Source organism: Lissotriton vulgaris, chromosome 2_1 (genome assembly GCF_964263255.1).
Source record: "Lissotriton vulgaris chromosome 2_1, aLisVul1.2, whole genome shotgun sequence".
NCBI classification, from domain to species: Eukaryota; Metazoa; Chordata; class Amphibia; order Caudata; family Salamandridae; genus Lissotriton; species Lissotriton vulgaris.
The window spans coordinates 213,739,287-213,764,849 of record NC_141687.1 but is presented as its reverse complement, the minus strand read 5'-3'; the positions used below and the strand labels follow the sequence as shown (position 1 = coordinate 213,764,849).

General features: G+C 49.2%; 1 protein-coding gene across 4 annotated transcripts in view; it reads right to left on the bottom strand.

Moving 5' to 3' along the window:
* Window positions 1-25,563, bottom strand: part of POR (cytochrome p450 oxidoreductase) — a 532,686-nt gene that overhangs the window by 139,713 nt on the left and 367,410 nt on the right. For all 4 annotated transcript variants that reach the window (XM_086954766.1, XM_086954764.1, XM_086954765.1 and 1 more), the window contains one exon: window positions 22,859-22,957. In XM_086954766.1, the coding sequence (XP_086810892.1) occupies window positions 22,859-22,957 (99 nt within the window). The remainder of the gene's footprint in view (window positions 1-22,858; window positions 22,958-25,563) is intronic.

The window sequence follows — 25,563 nt, the reverse complement described above, 5'->3', positions numbered from 1 at the left end:
GTGCCCGATAGGTCAAGGCCTTAAATTCAAACCTGCTTGCCACAGGTAACCAGTGAAGATTGCGCAGATGCGGAGAGAAAGGATGCCTGAACGGAATATGTTTAATCAGCCTCGCAGCCGCATTCTGCACCATCTGTAGTTGCTGGATTGCATGCTTCGGCAGACTGAGGTAGAGGCCGTTAGCGTAGTCCAGCCTAGATGTTACAGTGGCATGGACAAACTAATTTAAGGCAATCTTCTGGCAGTAGATACAGGAACTTTCGGAGATTTCGTTGTTTATTTAGGCACCCCGCCGAGACCTGTTGGATATGAGCAGAAAAAGAGCAATCCCCCTTGAGCGCTGGTAGGTGGTGTCAGTGGTGTCATCCATGCCAGCAGTGACGCACAAGTTACTACTTGTGTAACGATATATCTGTAAGAGACATTAGTTAGTGATAGATTCCTTACCTTAGAATATCCCCAGGCGTCAGACTGGATCCGGAAATGTTTGCATATCAGTACCCATGCGCGTCGGTAGGCGTCGTCCGCGGCTCCGCGCCAGTCCGCGCTGTGATGACGTCGTCGAGGAGTACTTAGACGCCGCCTCCACGCGCTATCGTCAGTTCTTATACACAGCTTTCCGCGCCAGAAACGCAGAGCCATGATAAAAACCAACACTGGTGCAATGAAACTAGGGCCCTGAAAGGGGATGATCTTAACCCTAGATATCGGTTCTCAGAACGGGGAGGATGGGTGGGTCGGTAAGGAATCTATCACTAACTAATGTCTCTTACAGATATACCGATACAAAAGTAGTAAATTGTGCATCTGAAAGAGACACGTTAGTTATAGATTCCTTACCTTACAATAGATACCCCAGCAATACCAACCCCGGTGGTGGGTCTGCGAACCAATAGTCATACCAGAAAGTCCTGGACGAAGGAACGGCCAAAGAAGCCATCCCTCCGGACTTGGCTGTCCAGGCAGTAGTGTCTTGCGAACGTGTGCAGCGAGGCCCACGTTGCTGCCTGACAAATGTCCTGCAAGGGGACTCCTCGGCCCAGGGCAGTAGTAGTCACTGTGGCCCGAGTGGAATGGGCCTTCAGCCCAACAGGATGCTCTCTTTTAGCCAAGGAGTAACACGCTTGGATGCACAACACGATCCACCGAGAGATGGTCCGCTTGCGCACCGCCCATCCTTTCTTAGCGCCCACGTAACCAACAAAGAGTTGGTCATCGAGCCGGAACTGGAGTGTACGATCCAGGTAGTAAGAGAGCGCACATTTTGGGTCCAGGCGGTGGAGCCTCTCTTCCTCTTTTGAGGGATGCGGAGGCGGAAAGAAGGTGGGCAAGGTGATGGACTGCCCGATGTGGAAGGCTGTGACTACCTTGGGCAGGAAAGAGGGTTTTGTACGAAACACAACCTTGTCCGGATGGACAGAAAGGAAAGAGGGTTTAGAGGAAAGAGCCTGGAGCTCACTCACTCTCCTGGCAGAGGTGATGGCAACCAAGAAATCAGTCAAAAGTGTAAGAAGACGTAGAGGACAGTTATGAAGCGGCTCAAAGGGAGCGCACATCAAGTAAGTTAGAACCAGGTTCAAGTCCCACTGGGGAATCACGAAAGGAACAGAAGGGAACATATGAGTGATGCCCTTTAAGAATCTGTTTACAATGGGGGACTTGAACAAAGAAGGCTGATCAGGTAGCCTTAAGAAGGCTGAAAGAGCAGAAAGGTAGCCCTTGATAGAGCCCAGAGCAGAGTCCTGCTGGGCAAGAGAAAGAAGGAGTAGGAGAACCTCAGAAAGAGGGGCATTGAAAAGATCCACAGCCTTTGCTGTGCACCATGCCAAAAATCTGTTCCACCTACAGGCGTATACAGACTTTGTGGAGGGACGCCTGGCTGCCAGAATGACATTACAAACTTCAGGAGGCAAGTCAAATGGCCTCAACTGTCGCCGCTCAATCTCCAAGCATGGAGGTGGAGACTGGACAGGTTCGGGTGGAGGACCGTCCCCTGCTGCTGCGACAGAAGGTCCTCCTGAAGAGGCAAACAAATCGGGGGATCGACTGACATACTGAGTATCTCGGGATACCAGTACCTTCGCGCCCAGTCCGGAGCCACAAGGATGACCTGGGCCCGGTCGTGCTTGATTTTCTTCAGCACTCTGGGCAGAAGTGGTAAAGGCGTACAACAGACCGCAACTCCACTCGCGACGAAAGACGTCCCCGAGCAAGTGCCGCCTTGGAAATTAAAACGCGCAGAACTGATGACATTGCGCGTTCTCTTCGGTGGCGAATAGATCTAATCAAGGCTCTCCCCGCTGCAGAAAGAGGCCTTGCGCCACGTCAGAGTTCAGACGCCATTCGTGATCCATCATGCACCTTCGGCTGAGCGTTCAGAGAACCTGCCAGGTGCTGAACCACCAAGGTCACGCCCTGATGTGCCAGCCACTGTCAGAGGCGCAGAGCCTCCTGGCAGAGGGTCTACGACCCCACCCCGCCCTGTTTGTTGCAGTACCACATGGCGGTGGTGTTGTCCGTGAACACCTGCACTACACTCCCCCGGACAGAGGGGAGGAATGCCTTCAGTGCTAGACGAATCGCCCGCAGCTCAAAAAGGTTGATATGGAGCTGGGACTCCACCGGAGACAAGAGGCCTCTGATCTCTGCCTCTCCCATCTGGCCTCCACAGCCCTGGAGGGACGCGTCTGTTACAACTACGTGCTCCGGCTGGGGAAGGGAGAGGGATCTGCCGCTGACCCAATCGCGGTCCGTGAGCCACCACTGCAGTTGTCTCGCAGTGCCCTCCGGGATAATGACATGGTCGAACAGGTTGCCCTGATGCTGGGCCCCTGAAACTTCAGGTCCCACTGCAGAGCCCGCATCCGCCACCTGGAATGATGCACCAGAAGGATGCAGGAGGCCATCAGCCCCAGAAGCCGCAGGGTCAACATGACCAAGACCCGGGATAAAGGTTGAAAGAGTGAAATCAGAGAATGAATATCCCGGACCCGCTGTTCGGGAGGATAAACCGATGCGCCGAGTCGAGGACCGCTCCGATGAAGAGGAGCTTCTGAGAGGGGCACAGGTGTGACTTCGGCACGTTGATGGAAAATCCCAGCTGGTGCAGGAGGTCCGCCGTTGTCTGGAGGTGGCTGACGACTGTCTGGGACGAGCCTGCCTTCAACAACCAGTCTTCGAGGTAGGGGAAGACTGAAACCCCTAACCTGCGCCGATTAGCTGGGACCACCGCCATCACTTTCGTGAATACCCATGGGGCGCTGCTAAGGCCGAAGGGGAGCACAGTAAACTGAAAGTGCTTGTGGATTACCGTGAACTGCAGGTAACGCCGGTGGGCCGGCAGTACGGGGAGGTGAAAATAGGCGTTCAGCAAGTCTAACGCTACCATCTAGTCTCCAGGGTCTAGGGCAGCTAAGACCTGGGCCAATGTCAGCATCTTGAACTTCTCCTTCTGGAGGAAGCCATTGACGTTCCGTAGGTCCAAGATAGGGCGTAGGCCCCCTTTGCCCTTCTTGGGTACCAGAAAGTAGTGGGAGTAACAACCACACCCTACTTCTGACCCAGGAACACGCTCGATGGCCCCCTTGTCCAAGAGGGCCGTAACTTCCTCCTGCAGAAGTTTCAAGTGATCCCCCGACACGCGGTGGTACTGCGCTGGCATGGCTGGAGGGAACTTCTCGAAGGGGAGGGAGTAGCCCCTTCGGACAATTTGCAGCACCCACCTGTCCGATGTGACAGTGCGCCAGTGGTGGTGGTGATGGCGAACCCTGCCCCCACTGGCGTCACATGGGCCTGAAAGCTCGGACTAGGAAGGTTTTGAGGCGGATGCTGCAGGGGTAGGTGTGGACTGGCCTCGCCGTTGTCCCCGACTGCCGCCACGGCGGTTCCCACGTCCGCCACCGTGCTGGATGGTAGTCTGCGGCCCGTAGCTGGCTGGACGTGTGGGGGCACCCCTTCCTTGGCAACGAAAGGAGCGAAAAGCAGCCGTTTGCTGGTGCGGGCCGAGAGGCCCAAGGACTTGGTCGTAGCCCTTGAGTCCTTAAAGTGCTCAAGCGCATGGTCTGCCTTGTCGCCAAAGAGGCGACTGCCATCAGACGGCATGTGTGTTTTGGACATCAGCCGAGAAGTTGGCGGACCTCAACCAGGCGTGGTGACGAATCGCCACCGTCGTTGCCATCACTCTGCCTAGTGAGTCAGTAGCGTCCAGCCCACACCGGATGGAATAACGCGCCGCATCTCGACCCTCCACAAGGGCTTGGCCGAGTTTAGCCTGGACCTCCACCGGGCATTCTGGCAGCACGTCAGTGACCGTATCCCACAGAGAGTGGGTGTAGCGGCTCAAGAGGCACGCGGTGTTGACTGACCGCAATCCTAAACTCAGGAGTGGAGAGCCTGGGACTCAAGTCTGAGTATGGGCTGGGGATGCTCAGACGTGAGTCCCAGGCTCTCCACATCACTGGAGTCAAGCTATCCAGGCTGAAGAAGGCTGATAGCCAGAAACCGGTCCTTGGATGCTTGATTTCGGTCTAAGAAAGACATGGCTTGGTAGTTCAGGCTGGACTGTTCCCATGAGGCACAGGGTCAAGGCTGATTTGCATATAGCCATTGTCTGACCTAGGGTGGTGTGGAGTGCAAAAAGACGATGGATTTAGGCCCAGATCCTTGTACTGGGGTGAATGTATGACATTGTTCTACATTCTGTCCATCAACTGTGTTTTTTGCAATTTTCACCCCGAGTGTGCTGGGTATACCGAGACGTGTCTGACCTAGGGTGGTGTGGAGTGCATAAAAACGATGGATTTAGGCCCAGATCTTTGTACTGGGGTGAATGTAAGACATTGTTCTGCCTTCTGTCCATCAACTGTGTTTTTTGCAATTTTCCCCCCGTGTGGGCTGGGGATGCTCAGACGTGAGTCCCAGGCTCTCCACATCATTGGAGTCAAGCTATCCAGCCTGAAGAAGGCGGATAGCCAGAAACCGGTCCTTGGATGCTTGATTCCGGTCTAGGAAAGACATGGCTTGGTAGTTCGGGCTGGACTGTTCCCATGAGGCACAGGGTCAAGGCTGATTTGCATATAGCCATTGTCTGACCTAGGGTGGTGTGGAGTGCATAAAAACGATGGATTTAGGCCCAGATCTTTGTACTGCCGTGAATGTAAGACATTGTTCTGCATTCTGTCCATCAACTGTGTTTTTTGCAATTCTCATTAAAGGGCAGCAGAAGCTCGGCCGAGCTTGACTGCGGTTTAAGGACCTCAGTGAGGAGGTTAGTTCTCACGGCCGCGACGGGGAGCTCAAGGCCCAAGGGCTTGTCCGCCCTCATCATCACCACACTATAAGCCGCCTCCTCCTCAGTAGCCACGCTAGGAGTGGAGACAAAACCAGTGTCGGGCAAAGTGTCCAGACCACTGGCCTCCCCAAGCGCTCCTGTCCAGTCCGCAGAAGACGGACACTAACGTGCCAGAGGGTCCTCCGACCCCTCCCAATCCCCCTCGTCACCCATCGCCTGGTACTGAGGCTTAAAGGATGGGGCCGGGTCATAGAAATAGAAGTCTCCAAACTGTGTCGAGAGCGGCGCCGCTCCGACGCCGGACCAGAATCGAGGGTAGGACCAGGGACGGCGTCGTTCTGGGACGGCGCTGGGGGCGACACCCTTGGGGCCGGCGCGGTCGTGAGGTCGACCGGCGGCGACCCGGAGCCAAATCCAGTGGGGCCCTGCGCCGTCGGGACCAAAGTCGCCGACGGCGCCGGGGCCAAAGCACCCGGCCCGCGTGGGGACCCATTCGGGGCCGCTTAGCCCGAAGGCGCCGCGGAACCCGACAGAGGAGTGAGCGACCTCATGGCCGATAGGAAGGCCTCGATCTCCTCCGGTGTGGCGTGCTGCGAGGGACCGGAGGGTATGGAGCAGGCCTCGATGCCCGCGGCTCCGGCGGAGCCGCGTCGGCGGTGTCGCCCAAACCCCCGGCCGCGTCGCGTGACCGTCCAGCAGAGTCAGAAGAGCGATGGTGCCTCTTCGACTTCTTGTGCCTCTTACATGAGGACTTCGAGCCCAAAGACCGATGACGACTCCCGGAACTGTGGTGACTCCGAGCCGCGTCCGGTCCCTCGACCTCCTTTCGGACCGGGACCTCGAGCGGCGAGGGGCGGACCGTCGAAGCTAGAATCGCTCACGGGACCGCTCCAGTCTAGCTTTAGACGTCAGGGCCCGGCAGTCGGAGCAGGACTTATCATCATGGTCCGGGCCTTGACAGTGCAGGCACCGGTGATGGGGGTCGGTAACCGACATCAGTCGGTTGCAGTCGGCGCAGGGCTTGAACCCGGGCATCCCTACCGGCACCTTCGAAGTCGAAAGACTTCGAAAAGAGATCAAAAAGGATCGTAAAAAGTTAGTCAAAAATTAAATACGGTACAACTTTTTCCGGATCTGTGCTTGCTGGCGTGGAAAAAAGCAGAATTAACGTCAGCGCGTGGAGGTGGTGTCTAAGTACTCCGACAACGTCATCACGGCGCCCACGATGCAGACGACGGACGCGGAGCCGCGGATGACGCCTATCGACGCGTATGGGTACTGCTACGCAAAAATTTCTGGATCCAGTCTGACGCTTGGGGATATTCTAAAGTAAGGAATCTATCACTAACGTGTCTCTTTCAGATGTGCGCAGTGCTTATATAATCCCCAGCCTCAAAATATCAAAACAGCAGAAAGATAAGCTTTTAAAGTGCCCAAATCAGAACCCTGCTGGGCCAAGGAAAGAATGAATAGAAGAACTTGAGGAAGGGGTCCAGCAAAGATCATCATGTTTATCTGTAGATCATGTCACAAATTTGCTCCAATGGCACATGTATACTGTCTAGGTGGAGGGCCCCCGGACTGCCTAAATAACGTTGCAAATTTGCAGATATTCGGTGGAAGGTCAAAAACTGTCAACTGTCGCTGTTTAATCTCCATGCACAGAGACGGAGACTTTTCGGGTTTGGTGCACAACAGGTTATATTTCAAATTGGTACCCTAATATAGGTCCAGGGAACATTCTACACCTTCCCTACATCATCTCCCCTTCATTTCATATGAATTAGCATTATAAGGTCATAACTCCTAATAGGGACATACTACCTTATAGGGACTGACCACCTTATAAGGACTGACGCCTTTTATGGACTAAACCTTTCACCTACTTCCAAGCTGAGGGAGGGTTCTTCCAAATCGATATTGCTAAGACGTCATCCTTAGCGCATATGAATAATTTATGAAAGCGATATCCGGGGATAAACTTCACCTCTCATATCCAAGTATAAAATGTTTAATCCCCAACATCATCCTCATACTAAACAATAGCTAACACGCACATGGACTGTATAAATACAGCACCTCTTGCTATCAGCAAAGAGGAGGGAGGAAACTTCACGCCAACAAACTGACCAGAGACGCTGCGGCTCCTACCTGCAATCGCTCTAGCTGACAGTAGTCTGACCATCCCTTGGTGAGTGTCCGATTCGAGTCCAGGACTGAGTCCCCCACAATCATTATTTCAGGTAATGAGGTACGACTAAATCCTAGTGGGATTCTTGGCTCTTAGGCATAGGCTCTTTCACACCTACTCACATGCTAGGTACACTTAGGTACATCTAGATAGGCATTGTAGGAGTATGCTCTGTCTTTTATAAAAGCATTTTATATTCATGTATCTGTTCATGACTATTGCGAAATGGTAGAACTGTACTATTCCTGTACTGCTGAGCCTATGTCTCTGCAACTGTGTAACAGTTGTAGCAATGTATACATTTTACATAAGAACAACGGTACAATAAATTCTTATTGTAAACACGCTCGACTGTTTCTTCCATGTATCTTTCTGAGAGAAAATGTGCACGCACGAGTGACTGGCTGAAAAGTAGCATATGTTTTCCACCAGTCTGAGGAATCGGGGTTTGCTGCGTTTTGAGGTTGCCAAAAACTAATCTCTCTGATAAAAGGAGATTCTAGTGGTACTGTGAGCTAGCTAATGCAAAACACGGCTAACATACACGTGGGGGTGCACAGAATCAGTCTACCACCTGACCCACAGTGTATATTATCCAAAAGCACAGGTCCTGGGTGAGGGTACTATAGGAACTACACTACTGCAGGGAAACAGCTTGGGATACTAGACTCTCAATGCAAATCTGGAGCCACGAGAATGATTTAGGCCTGGTTGTTTCTGATCTTTTTTAGAACTCTGGGCAGATGTGGTATTGGCAGAAAGGCATACCGGAGGCCAGTGCTCCACTCAAGAGCAAAAGTGTCTCAGAGCGAGAACTGACTAAGAAACTCCAGCGCGCAAAAAAGCTGACATTTCGCGTTCTCTTCAGTGGTGAGTAGATCTAACCAAAGCTCTTCCTAATCTCGGAAGAGACCTTGCACCACCTATGTATGGAAACTCCATTCGTGATCTGAAAGGCATTGACGGCTGAGTTAGTCGCCTTCAATGTTCAGAGTGCCTGCCAGGTGTTGAACCACCAAGGAAATGCCTTTAGGTTCCAGACATGTCCAGAGGCGCAAGGCATCCTGACAGACGGTCCACCACCCTACCCCGCCCTGTTTGTTGCAGTAATGCATGGTGATGGTTATGATGTGGTAGGTGTACACTTGAACTAGCCTTCCCCTGACTGCAGGAAGAAAGGCTTTCAATGCCAGTCGGATCGCTCTCAGTTCCAACAAATTGATGTGGTGCTAAGGCTCCATGGGAGATCAGAGGACTCTGATCTCCCCTACTCCCAGGTGGCTGCCCCAGCCCAGGAGCGATGCATCACTCATCACTGTGAGCTCTAGGTGGGAAAGAGAGAGAGCGAGGCCTGCTGTTTACCCAATCGCGGTCCACGAGTCACCACTGCAGGTCTTTTGTACTTTCTCTCCGATATCTGGACCAGGTTGAAGAGATTTCCCTGATGCTATGCCAACTGGGTCTTCAAATCCCACTACAGAGCCAGTATATGCCATAGGGCATGTTTTAGCAACAAGAGGCAATGAGACCCAGCAGTCGGTTTCAACTAACTCCAGGATAGGCTGAAACATCAGAATCGTAGCCCTAATATCCTGGACTTGCTGTTCAAGAGGATACACCAGAAACTGCAATGTATCCCGAATTGCTCCGATGACAGGGAACTTCTGAGAGGGAGTCAGGTGTAACTTCGGAATGTTAATAGTGAACCTCAACAAATGTAGGAGCTCCGCAATAGTCTGCTGATGGAAGACGACTGCTTGGGTATATGAGTCCACCTCACCTTCAACAGTCAATCCTTGAGATAGGGGGAAACTGGAATCCCTAACCTCCACAGATACGCTGAAACCACAGCATTCACCTTAGAAAATACCCGAGGGCACTGGTAAGACTGAAGGGAAGCATGGCAAACTGATAATGCTCCTAGGCCATCATGAACAGCAGGTAGTAACTGCATAGTGGGAAGAGCAACCAGGACCTACTTCTAATGCAGGCACCCTCTCAATGGCTCCTTAAGCCAGAAGGGACAGTACTTCCTATCGCAAGAGAGCAAGGTGGTCCTCGGTCAACTGATCTGAAGATGGAGGGAGTGGTGGCGAGGTTTGTTGGAATGGGAGGGCGTACTCTGAGGACCTCTGCAAGTAGGCCTTACAAGGTTTGTGGGAGATGCGGCCACGAAAAGGATGAGCCTGCTGGCCATGGTGGCTTGAAAGGAAAGTACACAGCTAATAGTCACAAAGCGGAAGCGGATATTGGGGGTCTACGGGAAGCCTAACGACCTATCAGTAGCCCTACTATATTTGAATCGCTCTAATGACAAAACCGATGATGCCTATCGAAGGGCATGTCCATGAATGAGGCTTGGACATTGCCTGAAAAAACAGTATTCCACAAACATGAATGACTTCTCAGCACCACCGAAGAAGCAATGGCTCAGTCCAGTGAGTTGAATCGAATTGTGAACTTTGCTGCATCTCGCCTGCCAGTGATAGCTTAGGAGAGCATGGCCCAAGCTCATCCGGGACCATAGGCATAGGCCCTTGCGTAACCATATCCCACACAATATGAGACTAACGGCCCAAAAAGCATGCTGTGTTCACAGACCACAATGTCAGGCTGGCAGAAAAAAAAAGGTTCCCAAGGTATCCCACCTCTTGGATTCCCTATCCGGTGGTGTGGTAGGGAACGTGTTGGAACTGATTCGGGACGTTGAGTCCTGGCCACCAGGCTCTCAGCAGTGGGGTGGTTAGTGCAGGAATAGGGATACTCAGATTCCCTCCATTTGTGTTTCTCAGTGAGCCCTTCAGTGTAATAGAGCCATGTCTCCAATTTAGGCCGTCTGGGCCTGGTCAGAGCCGGAAGTGACGTTGTGCGACGCCGATCCGGCTTCATATCGGAGTCTGGAATCATGATGGGTTCAGCACTGCTGTGTCGGCAGCTCCAGGAATAGCATCATTGGAATGGCCTCCACAGGAGGTCGCAAAGTCACAGCCATGAAAGATCCAGACCCACTAACTGATCTTAAGGGATCAACTGGTGCAGAGTCCAACTAGCCCGCAGAGTTCTAGTCTAGGACCCTTCATAACCTGGGGGACCCGAAAGTGCTCTAAAGGAGTCTGACCACCCACAAATGAGGCTCATGACCTCATAAAACTCTCAGGGTCAACAGGATAAGGTGGTAATGCTGAAGGGAAGTTGCAGTGCTCAAAAAGTGTAGAATAGTGAAAAGTGGTGTTTAAGATTGCCTGTTATGATGCCAAAGAAAGACTTTACCACCTTATCCTGTTGACTTTCTCTCACTGGTGGATCCTGTACTAGTGTTTCTCACAATACGTCTAGTGAGACACCTAGTAAGATACCAGTTTACCAAAACCCAGATGATGAGATTCCGCCAATGGGTGGGCTGATGGGTACTCTTCTGTTTCTCTCCTGACATTAACCAGCCTTCCACACCACATCTGAATATACAGATATTGGTAGCCTTCTCTAGACCCTTAGCATCCCCTGTGTGTTTTTGATAGTGAGATTGGGGGATAGGACGCAAGCAGGTCTTTAAAATACTTTCCCCTCAGACCCTTCTGTACGTTGTTTTTTGTATTGAAGAATATGCCAAGTTAGACCTTTGTAAATGTAAAAGGTAACAGATGATATTCTGGATGGAAGCATACAGTGGATCAATGTGATTATTTTTGCAATAAATTGCAAATCTTCTCCATTTAGCTGCGTAACACGCTCTAGTAGTGGATTTTCTAGCCTCTTTAATGATATTCATACAGTCTGGAGGTAGGTTTAAATAACCAAACTCTAGGACTTCAGGAGCCAGATCGCCAAATTCAGTTGGCTGGGATCTGGGTGTCTGATTTCTCCATGGTTCTGTGTTAGCAAGGATGGTGTGAGGCGGAGCTTGTGATGCGGAGCTAGAGACCAGTCTAGTAGCGTGGTGAACCACGGTTGCCGTGCCCATGTGGGAGCTACCAGTATCATTGTGAGAGACTGCTGTCTGAGCTTCCACACTACTAATGGAATGAGTGGCAGAGGCGGAAAAGCGTACGCAAATCTGCCTGACCAGTTCATCCAGATTGCATTGCCTTCGGACTGTGGGTGTGGGAACCTGGCTGGGCATTTTGCGGTTTCGTGGGTGGCAAACCGATCTATGTGTGGGTGCCCCCACCTTTGGAAGAATGGTTGAAGAACTTGTGGATGTATCTCCCATTCGTGAATTTGTGGTGCTTGCCGACTTAACAGATCTGCTATCTGATTGTGGACTTCTGGAAGGTGTTCCGCTAGCAGATGTATGTTTTGAGGAATGCAATAAACAGAAGAGAGTTGGAAGGTCTATTAGACAACGTAGCTGAGTCTATGAGGACCTAATAAAGTGACCCTTTTGGATTGCACTGGACCAGGCCCAGTGGTCACATGACACGAATATGTATTAGAAATCCTATCAGCCCACCCATCTGGCGGAGCCTCGTCATGTAGGACCTCTAACCAGGGTGGTGAGTCCTGGCCCAGATGAATTGGCCAGACAACACACACTGCTGGTTGATCTTGTGAACGTGTCCGTGCCACAGAGTGGTGCTGAAAAAGTGCAGTGCAAAACAGGGAATAAAGAATAAGTGATCTAAAATGGCGGTCGAGGCAAAGAAAAATTGTTTTTATTAGAGATATTCACCAGGACGCCAGATTAAAAAGAAGTGTAGAACAGTGTGAAAAAATCACTGTGATGCTTTGCTATGTTGTAAATCAGGCCAACATGTTTCTGCCGAAGGTGGAACTACACCGGCATTCTTCAGGGCCAACTACAAAAAAGATCTTGCTACTGCAAAGGTACACTCAGAAAAGTTATACAAAGTGAGGCGAAAAAAGGAATAGACCAAAATGTTTGTTAAAGACCTGTCCTGACTACTGGTGTGGTCGAATAGACCAACCTACCATATCCTCCAGTAGCAAGATCTTTTTTGTAGTTGGCCCTGAAGAATGCCGGTGTAGTTCCACCTTCGGCAGAAACATGTTGGCCTGATTTACAACATAGCAAAGCATCACAGTGATTTTTTCACACTGTTCTACACTTCTTTTTAATCTGGCGTCCTGGTGAATATCTCTAATAAAAACAATTTTTCTTTGCCTCGACCGCCATTTTAGATCACTTATTCTTTATTCCCTGTTTTGCACTGCACTTTTTCAGCACCACTCTGTGGCACGGACACGTTCACAAGATCAACCAGCAGTGTGTGTTGTCTGGCCAATTCATCTGGGCCAGGACTCACCACCCTGGTTAGAGGTCCTACATGACGAGGCTCCGCCAGATGGGTGGGCTGATAGGATTTCTAATACATATTCGTGTCATGTGACCACTGGGCCTGGTCCAGTGCAATCCAAAAGGGTCACTTTATTAGGTCCTCATAGACTCAGCTACGTTGTCTAATAGACCTTCCAACTCTCTTCTGTTTATTGTAGTCTGACTTAGGGGTTTGGAGTTTGGTAGGTCTTTAAACATAGTCCCCTTGACCCTCCTTAACTTTTGTTTTCCTGTTTTGAGGAATGGCCCATCTCCAAATGTTCTGTGCAAGTTGGGACAGTTGCAGAGTGTGTGCCCCCCTCTGTTTGTGTATATAGTACATGGCTGTCATATTGTCCGTCCGGATTAAGACAGCTTTGTTTTGTACTTGAAGTTGAAAAGTTTTGAGTGCTAGGAATATTGCTAGCAGCTCTAAGTGGTTGATAGGGAACCTTTTCTGTTGAATGGTCCATTGTCTTTGAGTTGTGTGATGTAAGAGATGGGCTCCCCACCCTGTGAGGGATGCGTCTGTTGTAAGCACTACTTGTGGAACAGGCTCTAGGAACGGCCACCCCTTTGTCAGTTTTTTGGTGTTCCACCATTGCAGAGAGCGATATGTGCGGCTGTCCACCAACACCAGGTCTTTTAGTTGACCTTGAGCTTGGTCCACTGTTATGCTAGGCACTCTTTAGGGGGACGCATCTGCAGTCTTGCGTGTGGTTCTATGAAGATGCAAGATGCCATCATGCCTATTAGTCTCATGAACACCCTGGCTTGCAGAGACTACTGGTGTTGAAACTTGGTGACTAAGGTTTGACTGTTCTGTATCCTGGCTGGACTGGGATACACTAGGGCTCTGGACGTGTTTAATGTAGCCCCTAGATACTGATGTACATGCAAAGGCTGCAGGTGCGACTTGGTGTAGTTTATTGTAAACCCTAAGTCGTGCAATGTTTGAATCGTTTGCTGCGTGTGCTGGGCACACTGATTGAACGATTTTGCTTTCATTAACCAGTCGTCTAGGTAAGGGAATACATGTATCTGTTGTCTTCTGAGATGTGCTGCTACCACTGCTAGGCACTTTGTGAATACTCTTGGTGCTGTGGTTACCCCGAATGGAAGGACTTTGAACTGATAATGTTGTCCTTTAAGTACAAACCTTAGATACTTTCTGTGGGCAGGATGTATGGGGATATGGAAGTAGGCGTCCTTTAGATCTAGTGTTGTAAGGAAGTCGCCCTTTTGTAGCAGTGGACGCACCTGTTGTAGTGTGATCATATGAAAATGATCTGACTGTATGTAACGGTTGAGAGGCCTGAGGTCGAGGATTGGTCTCAGTGTCCCATCTTTTTTGGGAATTAGAAAATACAGCGAGTAAACCCTCTTGCCCTGTTCTTCTAAAGGAACTATTTGAATAGCACCCTTCTGTACAAGTGATAACACTTCTTGTTGAAGCAGTTAGATGGTCTGTAGACATTGGACGCTGTCTCGGAGGTATGTTTGGAGGTGTTGTTGTAAGTTCTAGGCAGTAGCCATGTTGGATAATCTGTCTTACCCACTTGTCTGTTGTAATAGAGTTCCAGACAGGCAGGAACTTTGTTAATCTGCCCCCTATAGGAGTGGTATGATGTGGGGGAAGCAGAGGGAAGTCATTGCTTGGTGGTGGAAGAGGATCAGTTGTTATTGTTACCTCTACCCTTGTTGTGTCCTCTATATCCTCCTCTAAAGTATCCTTTATTGGAGGAGGTTTGTGACTTAAAAGATGATGTAGTGTCTGCTCCAGTCTGCTTGGAGCCTCCTCTGTAGGAGGAGCGACGAAAGGAGCCTCTATTCGGTGTAGACTGTAACGCTCCCATAGACTTAGCTGTGTCAGTGTCTTTTTTCATCTTTCCTAGTATGGTGTCTACTTCAGGACCAAATAATTGGTTTTGATTGAAAGGCTGGTTTAAGATGGTAGTTTGCACCTCTTGCTTAAACCCTGAAATGCGTAGCCACGCATGTCTCCTAAGTATGACACTAGTGTTTATGGCTCTAGACGCTGCGTCAGCGGCATCTAGTGCACATTTTATTGAAGCATTAAATATTAGTTTGCCTTCTTGTATAAGGTCAGCTGCTTGATCTTTGTACTGATCTGGTAGATGTGCCAGTAGTTTTTCTAATTGATCATAATGAGCAAGTAGGGCTTGTGTATTCGCTATGCGCCACATGTTTGCAGCTTGTGCAGCTACTCTTTTCCCTGATGCATCAATTACCTTTGATTCTTTATCAGGTGTGGGCGCTTCTCCTGATGTCTGAGAATTTGCCTTTTTTCTAGCATTGGACACCACTAATTAATCTAGTGGGAGGTGTCCTTTAATATAGACTGGGTCTGAAGGTGCTGATCTATATTTCTTTTCAATCCTAGGGTTTAAAATTCTAGTGCGTACAGGATCTTTAAATACTTCTGGAGCATGCTTGATTACCCCCTTAATCATTGGAAGAATTTGAGCAGTCCTCTGAGAGTGCTCAAGGAAATCCTCCTCAATATCGTCAGAGTGCATAGGCACCCCATGGTAAACAGCAGCTCTGTTCAATAGATGACTGAAACTTATTGGGTCTTCTGGAGGGGAAGGCTTTGATGGGTATAAGAGCGGTTCAAGAACGTCAGGCATAGTCTGTGGATTTGGAAAATCATATATGGGTACCTCTGTTGGGTTTGAATAATCCCATATACCCTCGTCTATGTGGTATGAGCTAGGCTCTTCCTCAGCGTCCCCTCCCTCTTAGTTATATTCATCATCATTTTGCTGTGAGGAATGTGATAATGAAGAATGTGCAGGAGATATAGGAGGTGATATGTGAGGAGGTATAGGAGAAGGAGGAAGAAGAGGTATAAGAGAGGAAGGGTGCATAGGAGATGTTGCACAGTCCTTCTTGGCAGGCACAACATGAGTGGGTGGTGCATCTGCCGGTCTCTTCTTGTGAGGTGTAGTGCCCACACGACCTGTCTTTGGGTCTATATAGATCTTCTTTTGTTGAGGATCTGGTGTAAAAAGTTCCTCCTCTTCTACAACCTTCCTGGGCTTTGATTTTTTCGGCTCCGGTGTAGGTTGTGGTTTTTCCTTAGCAATGGGAGGTGTTGTAACGCCCTGTGGCAAAGTTTTCGGTGCCTAAGGTGTTGTTTTCGGCTTTGTAGGCATGTTCGAGGATTCAGGCACCTCAGAATCAGGCTTTTTCGTCTTCGGCACCGAAGATGTAGAAGTGGACGGCTTCAGAGCCGGTGCTTCTTTTGGTTTTGGTGCTGATAAGTCTTTAAGCTTCAGTGGCGGTACGATTTTTGGCTTCGGCACCGAAGGGTCTTTTGGCTTCGGTGCCGAGGTGGCTTTATGTTTCGGTGCCGACAGGAGATGTTTACTCTGTGTCGAGGCACTATAAGGCTTTGTTGTTTTCTTCGGAGCCGGGCTCGATGGCGGGGCTATCGAAGTGGATTTTCGGTTTCGACTGGGCCCCTTGGGCGGAGTGCTGACCTTTGCCTTCGGTTTGGGCATAGTATGTGGTGCAGGGGCAGTAGTACTCACACGCTGACCCAATGGAATGGAGTCATCTGAGTCGTCTGCCTCTGATACGATCTGGAGCTCCGGAGAGTCTTCTTCGGGAACGAGGGAAACCTCTTCGTCTAAGATATCCTCCGATGCTGGGGCCGATCTCCTCATCTCATGTCGACGGGGTCTCCGATCACGGATGGTTTTCTTCGATCGGAAGGATGAACAAGCTGTGCAGGTCGACTCGTCGTGTTCCGGCGATAGGCAGAGGTTCCAGACCTCATGGTGATCGCTATGTGGGAATTTTGCCTGGCATTTCGGGCATTTCTTGAACAGAGTTCTTTCCATGTGGTGTAGGCCGCACGGCGTCGATAGGCCTAACAGCCCACTTCGATGACCGGAATGGAAATATGTCGTCAAAAAGCCTGGTCTTCGATGTCGAAGGTAGTTTGTTGAAGTTTTGGAAGTTCTGCGCTTCAAATTTGCTGAAAAATGTTTTTCTGGCCGGAGCGGAGAAACTTTCATCCGAACCCAGTGGCGGAAAAAAACAATCTAAGAATGGAGTCGATGCCCATGCGCACTGTTGTCCAAGGGAGGAGTCACCTATCTCATGACTACAAAGACTTCTTCCACAACAACAACTTGCAATCATCCGAGCCCAACACCAGGTGGCGGTCTAATGCCAAGGTGTACAATCTGCAGCTCATATGCCTCAAACATTTATTTATCCATTTATAGAGCGCCTGGTTACACCGATGGTGTGTCCCCGCGCTAAGACTCAGAACAAGGTGATAGGGAGAGAGATGCCGTCATCTGTTACATCTGTCGATCGGACGTGTGCTAGTCAACCTAATCATCCTTTTTTTCAAACAGCCAAGTTTTAAGTTGCTTGCGGAATTTGCTTTTACACGTTTCTGTTCTCATATTTATTGGAAGGGTGTTCCCGATCTTGGCTGCACGGTATCTGAAAGAACGACCCACATCCTGTCTCTGTACATTCTTGGTATGGTGACCATGGATTTGTCCGTAGATCTTAGATTTCGTCCAGGGATATAATGGGTTAGTAAAGGCTGCAAGTATTTTGGGCTGTTAAGTGTCAAGATCCGGTGGCAGTAGCACATTGCCTTAAAAAGAACCCTTTTTTAGGTCTCGCACCTGCAACGCATCGCAAAGCGATGTCGCAGCGAGACCTATAGTCGGCGAGTCTGCTTTCAAGGAGACAGGAGATGGGCACGTGCAGCATGCCGGAATCGGATCAGGTCGCGCGCGCGTTCACCATCTCCTGTCTCGAAAGCCTCATGCACTTCTCGTATACACACACAACCACCCCCCCTGCTTTTGCTACACACACACACACACACACACACACACACACACACACACACACACACGAGCGCACATAGACACTAACACGTGCACACATACAGAGACACACATCACCCCCGTCCCCCAACTCCCCACTCCCCAGTACAACTAAGCCCCACTCACCGCATCGGGCCGCTCTGGACTTCTGCAGACTCCGCTGGGCTCCCCCTTGGGCATGGGTGCCCCGCGTCATCACTGCTCCTCTGGGTCAGCCACTCCGTGGGCATGGGCTTCAGAAGACGGAAGTCCCGCCTCACGACAGGTTTCGGCAGTGCACGCTCACGTCTGGTCTTCAATGCTTGTTATATGATTATCGGGCAGGACAGTTACTATGGTTGGGCACACACTGCTGTCTGCAGAGAGCTGGAGCCTGGACAGCACATGTGCACGCGCACGGCGTGTCTTTTAGCTTGCGTCTGGACAGCCAATGTGCACGCTCGCACAATCACGGCGTCTCTTTCAGCTTGTTTAGTTGTGGAGGTGTCTTGTTATGTATTGCATACATTGAAGTGTTTCGGGCGGGGGTTGAAACAGGACTGTTCCCGCTCGGAGTGCGAAAATTACAATGGGCAGCTGTTCCGCCGGACCCACCCGGCCAGGTAGGGGTTAAGCGCCGGGCGGGCAGGGGTTGCGTTGTTAACCGAGCGCCTCCTTGCCCAGGCAGCTGCGGGCGGGGTGGGTGAGAGCTCAGGTGTCGCCCAGCCCCAAGGTGCTCTGACTCACTGCGTGCTCAGGGTGGGGCTGCCTGCTTTGTGCTGTTGTCGGGGCCACCTCGGTTAGTGTCCCGCGACAGTCTTGTTCGCTGCCCGAGCCGAGCCACCTTCCCGCTCCCGTTGTGTCCCAGCCTGCCCGGCCTCGCCATGTTCAAGTGCGGCATCGCCTACCTGCACTGCAAGTGGATCCTCCCGCTGCTCCTGCTCTACGCCATCATCGCGCTGGCCGGCAATGGCTGGGTGGAGACCGAGTCGGGCCGCGAGTACGCCTCTCTGTGGAGAAAGTGCAACACCAACAGTTGCCCCGACTTCATCATGGACTAAAGTAAGCGCGGGGTCAGACCTGAAGGGTGAACGGAAGGTCTAGGCTTAGTCCGCAGACGTTTGTTCCTCACCAGTTCATCCTGGACAGGCAGGGACTCGAGCTCACGAGCCCTGCAGTTCTGTTGTTAATCTGTTGTGCAGTATGAAGACATTTTCCACGTTATTTGTAGACCTCGTTATTGCGCAAAACTTACATTGAAAACAAGGTTAAAAAAAAAAAGAGAAAAAAAGTGCAAAAATGCGCTCGATAAGTATTTGCAGTCAAAATCGTCATCAGCTCGGTAGATTTTATCTGGGTTGAGGGAGATTTTAACTTTATCGCCGGAGTTCTGCGACTCCATGTGAATGAGATGGGTCTTAAGTGAGAAGCACGTTGTTGTAGGCCTATAGCATGGGCAGGACACTGCATAGTTACCAAGTGGCACCTGTCCAAAGTGTGACACCATCTACTCCTGTGTTGTTAACCATCATCACTTTCCATTCTGAGATCTTAGAGTCTCTCCTTACAGTTTGTTTAATTATTTACTTGAGAGTTTCATCACGTGTCTGTTGATCCCGTGTTCAGGTAGGTTCAAGGGTCGGAGTATGATCTTAGAGGCAGAACATTTTCTAATATTATTCACTCGCATTCCAAGTAAAAGCAGTCAAGTTTCCTTTGTCTGTGTATAAGCAGCGAATCTGTTTTTTTCTGTGCATTTTTGGGCCATGTAGTGCTGATTTCTTCATGGAATAAAGAAAAGTGTGAGTTCGAGAATTCAAAAAATAAACAGGATTTACATAGTAAGTTATGCATGAACTAGAGAAACTTGAGTAATCCGTCCTTTGCAAGTTAGAAATCTCAAGTGCTAGCAAGTTTGAAAAGTTATGCTTTCAAGCGTGCTCTGTCTGCACCACACGTTGATTGAGTTGACTCTCGGGTTGTGGTTCAGAACTTTCAATAGCCCGGGGTCCTAGACTCCCAGAGATCTGCCTTCGTTCTGAGGCCACTTGAAGGATCATTAGATGTCGAGCTATGCGTTGCTGAATGCAGGTCCCTGGTTGTGGAAGAGTGGGGGGCTGACATTGTGAATACTTCGAGCCTTTCCCAATGAAGCTTTTGTGGACAGAACCCAGGACCTAGAACTAGATCCTTGAATCCACAAATGTTTTCAGTGTTCGGATGATGATGTGGCGTTTTTTTTTGGGTTCCAGCACATTCTGGCAGCCTGGTTATTGCCGTCTTTAGATAGTTTCGCTCGATCATTTTCTTTGGAAACGCTGGGTAGATGACAGTGCAGTAGTCAAGGCATCCCATGGCCTGTTATTTCAAGGGCTCCAATTATGGCTGTCTGGAGCAGAGGAAGAATTTTGAGAACACATCAGAGTTGAATGCTCATAGTGTAGCTAGAATGCCAAGGGCCCTGGTGTAAGCAAGAAAATGACCCCTTTGAGTGTTCAGTGGGTCTTTCAAGGCTCTGGGTGCCGGTGCAATTACACCTGCTGCATTAATTGTAGCTACGCCTCCATGCATATTAGCCCACCTATAAATTAAGGTAAAACTGAAACTACTAGCCCAAAAATCAATGTGCTGTTGGCTAAAACATTAGGAATGGCTGAAACCGGTTTTACAACATGACATTGGGGTGCCTTGAGCAGCACTCATAGCGGAAGGAGAGCGCTAGTTGACACCTCTAAGCCCTGCAGGACTGGTAGCTGGGACTGCTGCCTCAGTGTACTTATGCATCCACTGCAGGGGCCTGTGTTCGACCTCATGGTCACATGTTCAAATCCCGGCGGGTCCACTCAGCCTTTCATCCATTTGAGGTAGATAAAATGAGTACCATTGAGTTGGGTAACAATATACATCTTATTTCAGTGCGCTTTACAAATACACCTGTTATGTTTATGTTATGTATTCAATTGCCTGAGGGAGCGTATGCATGTAGAGCCCCAGAGCACTGAGGAATTTCACACAAGGCATATTAAAATTTCCTGCTGTGATGTGCCAAAAAACTCCAGGCCGGTGCTTCAGAGGACGAGGCTCTGTGTTGTATGTGTGTATGTATATGTATGTACATAAATTATATATATATATATATATATATATATATATATATATATATATATATATACTCTCGAACACGCAGCAAACACCAGGCTTAGACGATACCATGTGCTGGCCAATAATTTATTAAAGTCAGCCCTTCAGACGCGTTTCGCCTGACCCACAGGCTTGATCACCGAAGTCTTATGTCTCATGGCGGCCATTATAAACACTGTGCACCAAACAACCAATTACGTGACAATAGAAATACAAGGAGAGTAACATGGATAACAGACTCGTAGTCCATAACACGAACTCGCATTGTGACATAATAATAAATCGGGAACATGCAATTAAAGCAAGCTGCATAAATTTAAGCATTGCTGTATAAACATTTTAACCACCATTGTGTGCATATTTCCCTGTTTACATTGTGCATAAACCTTTTCTCGCTATGTTTTTTGTCAACTAATTTTTTCCTTCTTTTTTTCCTTTAATTACAACTTTATTAGTACCTCAGATTCCTGTCTACTATTAGCATTTCATCGATGCTAATGTTGTTTCGTAGGTATATGCGCTAATGCGCCTGGATAAAATAATTCATAAAATGAGCAGTCGATCTGAGACAGCGCTGAGGAACGTGCTGTCTAATTCGATTGTTGAAATATACCCGGTCCAGTCCTTCGGAGGGTCTTATGGACGATACAGAAGGTCTTGAATCGTACCCTTGCCTGGACAGGCAGCCAGCTCAATTCTCTGATCCCTTTGGACACAGCTAAATTTGGGCAGTTATCTGGACAGTTTGCTGCAGAATTAATTTTTTTCACATTGTGTATTAATTTGCAACAAGCTTGCCAAAGCCTCAAAATGCTATATAAGTGGTGCAAGTCGCTTAACACTAAACTGATCAATCTGATATGGTGGTAGAATTGCGAGTTCTACATGCAGTGTGTGCTGTACAGTTGGAAGGGGGCTGTGAAACTGGCTCTCAGAGGTAGACCAATAAGTATTTCCCTGTGTTCTATCAGAAGTTCAAAATTTATGTAGGACCTTTACCTTGAACAGTTTAAGATTAAAGAATATAAAAAAATTCTTCCACACCTGGTAGCCATGATACAAAAGCAATACCTCCACCATTCTCAAATATGCAAGTATTACACACACTGTCCAGTATATCCAGTATGAGCAGCTGCATCCTCCTTCCGTATGTTATGCTCTTAGATCACCAACATATGGCCTCATAAACATGGCATTTTTTTCCAAGAGGTGTAGTCCTGTAGTTTTACAGGAATGTCATCACAGGAATAAAAATGGGGAGGACAACATGCAGCAAGGCACAGCTGTGGGAGAGACAGCCATGTTTTCAAGATTATCCAGTGTGAAAACAATATTACCTCCAGAGGTGCGCAAGGTCTCTAGAATGTGTGGCGTGGCAGAGGTGCGTGGGTGGCACAACAGCGAGGGAGGAGTGGGAAAATGAATACTTCTGAGCAGGCACCACCAAAGACCATCATCCAGAGTACCACAGAGAACAGTTGGGGCGGCTTGTGCAAGGCACAATCTGCCGCCTGCATAGATTCACAAAAGGTTTAACATGGACTGCCCAGTTCAGCCTGAACAGACACTGAGCAGCCAACATAATTTGTTTTTCAGGATGCACTGCATCGCTATGATTCACCAAATGCTCCCGTCAATTGATCACCTGGAATCTGATTCATTGAATGTCCCAAGCTGTAATGACCCTTCGACAACCATACTGTATCCTTGAAAGGATAGGAAGTCAAAAATAATGTGCATCCTTCAGAAACTCATAAACCTTCAACATAAAACACAGTGGCTGCTAGAGTAGTCTTTAGCTTTCTTTTACAGAAAATAAACCAAGTTCCAGCACCTTGGTCTCTGTTGGAAACTACGATTATTACTCAACTTTCTCCTTCAACAATAAACCTTAACTGATTTATCAATTGTCCAAGGCGTAAGGGGCCAAAAGAAGCCCGGATGCGCTGGCAAGACTGGGACCATCCCAAACACAAACTAGTTTAGAGTGGGAGTTCAAGACTCTGAGGCTGATAGAGAGCACGGTGGTATAGTAGCAGTAGGTCTTGCTTAAGGTTCTAGAAGATTGACTGCTCTCATTGTCAGGCAAGACTACTTACGGTTTCTGCATCTCATAGCTCTTCAGTCGGCCCATCTCTCCGGTGTACACCTTGTTCATATTCACATCTGTCTGTACCACAAGCTCATACTGACGAATACTGTGGGAGGCCATAGGGGAGAAACACGAGCAGATGAGGGTCAGTTTGAAAATATAAACAAAAACACTACACATTTAATGCATCATTTGACTTCAATCCAACCATTTAGGATGAGAAAACAAACAAGTACTAAGCAAGATATTCAAAAGCTTTCTGGTGCAATTAACAATACAAGAAAAAGTACAAATGCACACATTACTTACCTTTGTCAATACACTTTCTAGTGGATAATCTACTTAAACTCAGATTCTTTACCTTTTGAGATAGAGAGGTTTTCCAGCAATGCTCCCAGGCAACGTCACAGTGACTACACAAGGGACTGTTGAGGACCACATTATCCTCATAACTATTATGCAACTGACTGTTTGATAATATTGCTGTGATGATTGATTTTTTTTTTTTTTTATGGCAAGAGCACTTACGATGCAAGATTGTACCTTGTTGGATTTACTGTGCTGGAGATGAAACCTGTAAAACGTGATAAATAAAGTTTTTTAAAAAAAAGTTTGTGGGGAGGAGCCAAGCTCGACATCGTGATGGGCGCACGGTAGCTCGGCTCCGCTGGCCTCCCTGCCCAAACTCGACTATCCTGTCACACACATCCTGCCCAAAAAGGATAACAATTTATATACGAAGTTCTGCTGACACTTACCATCCATCCTGGTGGATCCGGCGCTCAGTGGGTCAGCAGCGGCGTCCTCCCAGGAAGTGCGGCCTCCTTGGGGTGGAGACCGGGGCCTCGCCTTCAGCGAGTTGCCGGCGAGACGGTGTCGGCCTCAGGTGGAGGATTGGGGCCGGCCGGAAGATGCCGATGTGCGAAGAGCCCGGAGGCAACTGAACGCGCCTGGGACTACCGTCCGGTGTTCCAGAGGTGAGGTGCGGCAAGTTGTGTGTTGGGGACGCCGTGTTGGTGGCTCCCCCCTTTGTTGCCTTGTCCGGCCATTCCGGACTTCATCGCTCGGTGGCGGAGAGTGATTCCAGCGGAGCGGTGGCGCTGGCGGATCCCCCTCTTTTGGTGGTTCTCATTTCTGCACCGCGGGTGCTGTTTGTGCGCTTGAGGGGGATCCCGCGGGGGCCCTGCTGGTGAGCCCACCCCTGGAGTTGGTTTCGAAGGGACGGCGCTGTATTCGCAAAATGGCGGTTGATGCCATATCCTGTGAAACGCCCTGGGATGCCGATTCCTTGCCTCTGTACTATGCTGGGGCCTGCACTGGTGAGCGCGAACCCACGATTGGCGACGTCCTACAAGCGCTGAAGATTTGGCAACTGACCTTGGCCCAGGATTCTTGTGTACAAGACAATGTGATGACCGCCATTGCTCCCGGGTCATCCCCTGGGGACGCGGATGGGCCCGAGGTGGTCGCTGATTGTTCCCCGCTTTCTGGTGGGGGTAGCGATGCTCCGATACGTAAGCTGGAGGAACTGCTGGTGATCATTGACACTGGTATACATGACTGCCGTAAACAGCTTTTGCATTGCCATCGGAGGAGGAGGTCCCATGGGTTGCTTCCATTGACCGTCCAGCGGCTTCTCCACGGCCTTTTCTCATCGCTTTGTTTTATGCCCACTACATCGACATACATCGTGGCGATAGCTAAGAAAGGACTGGGATGAGCCCGGATCTTACTCCGGAGGACTACTGTTCGGTGCACGGAGTTATGGACTGCCCCAAATTGTGATAATTTGTCGATTCCTTAATATGTATGCCAGTTTCGTTTTGGGCCAAGCTAATGGTTTGTACGGGCGGGGGGTGGGGGCCGTGCTCCCTGTTACATGGTATCCTCTCCCCTGGCTTTCCTTTTTCTCTTTCTCTTTCCCTATATTGTCTCATTCTATATTTCGGGTTCATAATTAGGGCGACAGGCACGCTGCTAGGGGGGGGTAGGCCGTAGCCTTCTGCAGTGGTGCAGGGTGGGGTGAGTGGATTAGGGTCTATTAGATAGTTATTTGTTTCTATGGCTCTTTTGTGTCCTTTTCTTGGGTCTCCATGACTGTGCGTGATTCCCGCGGGGAGAGTTACTGGGGGGGGGGGGGCTTAGTTGCCCCGCCCCTAAGCACGTTTGCTATTTGGATTATTGATCGCCATTATCGCCGTGGGGCGGGTACAGTAACGTGGAGTCCACCTTTCCCCCTTTTTCTAGTATTTTTGTTTTCTTATTTTCCGGGTTGGGTTGTATAATGATTGCAACTTTATCTGTCTCCCTGATGGTTTTTACTGTTATGGGAGTGCTGTTCTGTTTGTCTCTGGGCACATGAGGTTGCGAGTGGACACTACCAATGAAGAACTGCAAGGGCATCTATGGTTTGCATGCTTTGGACCTTTCTGATTACAGATCTGTGGATTTACTATTATGATGTAGTTGGATTTGTTCCCCGCCATGTGCACCAGGTCGCTTCTTATACAACTGATCCTTTATTCTCTTAATATATAAAAATTAACCTTCTCTGATCCTATGTCGAGTGCGTTAGGTAGTATCGCTTAACCACTCCGTGCTTTTAATTGATAATGGTGCTTTCCAGTTTGTTCCGTGGCCGGCCCCCGGGTTGTAGGCCCGTATTTGTATGCATTCATTTACACAAATAAAGGTTTTCAAAAATTAAAAAAA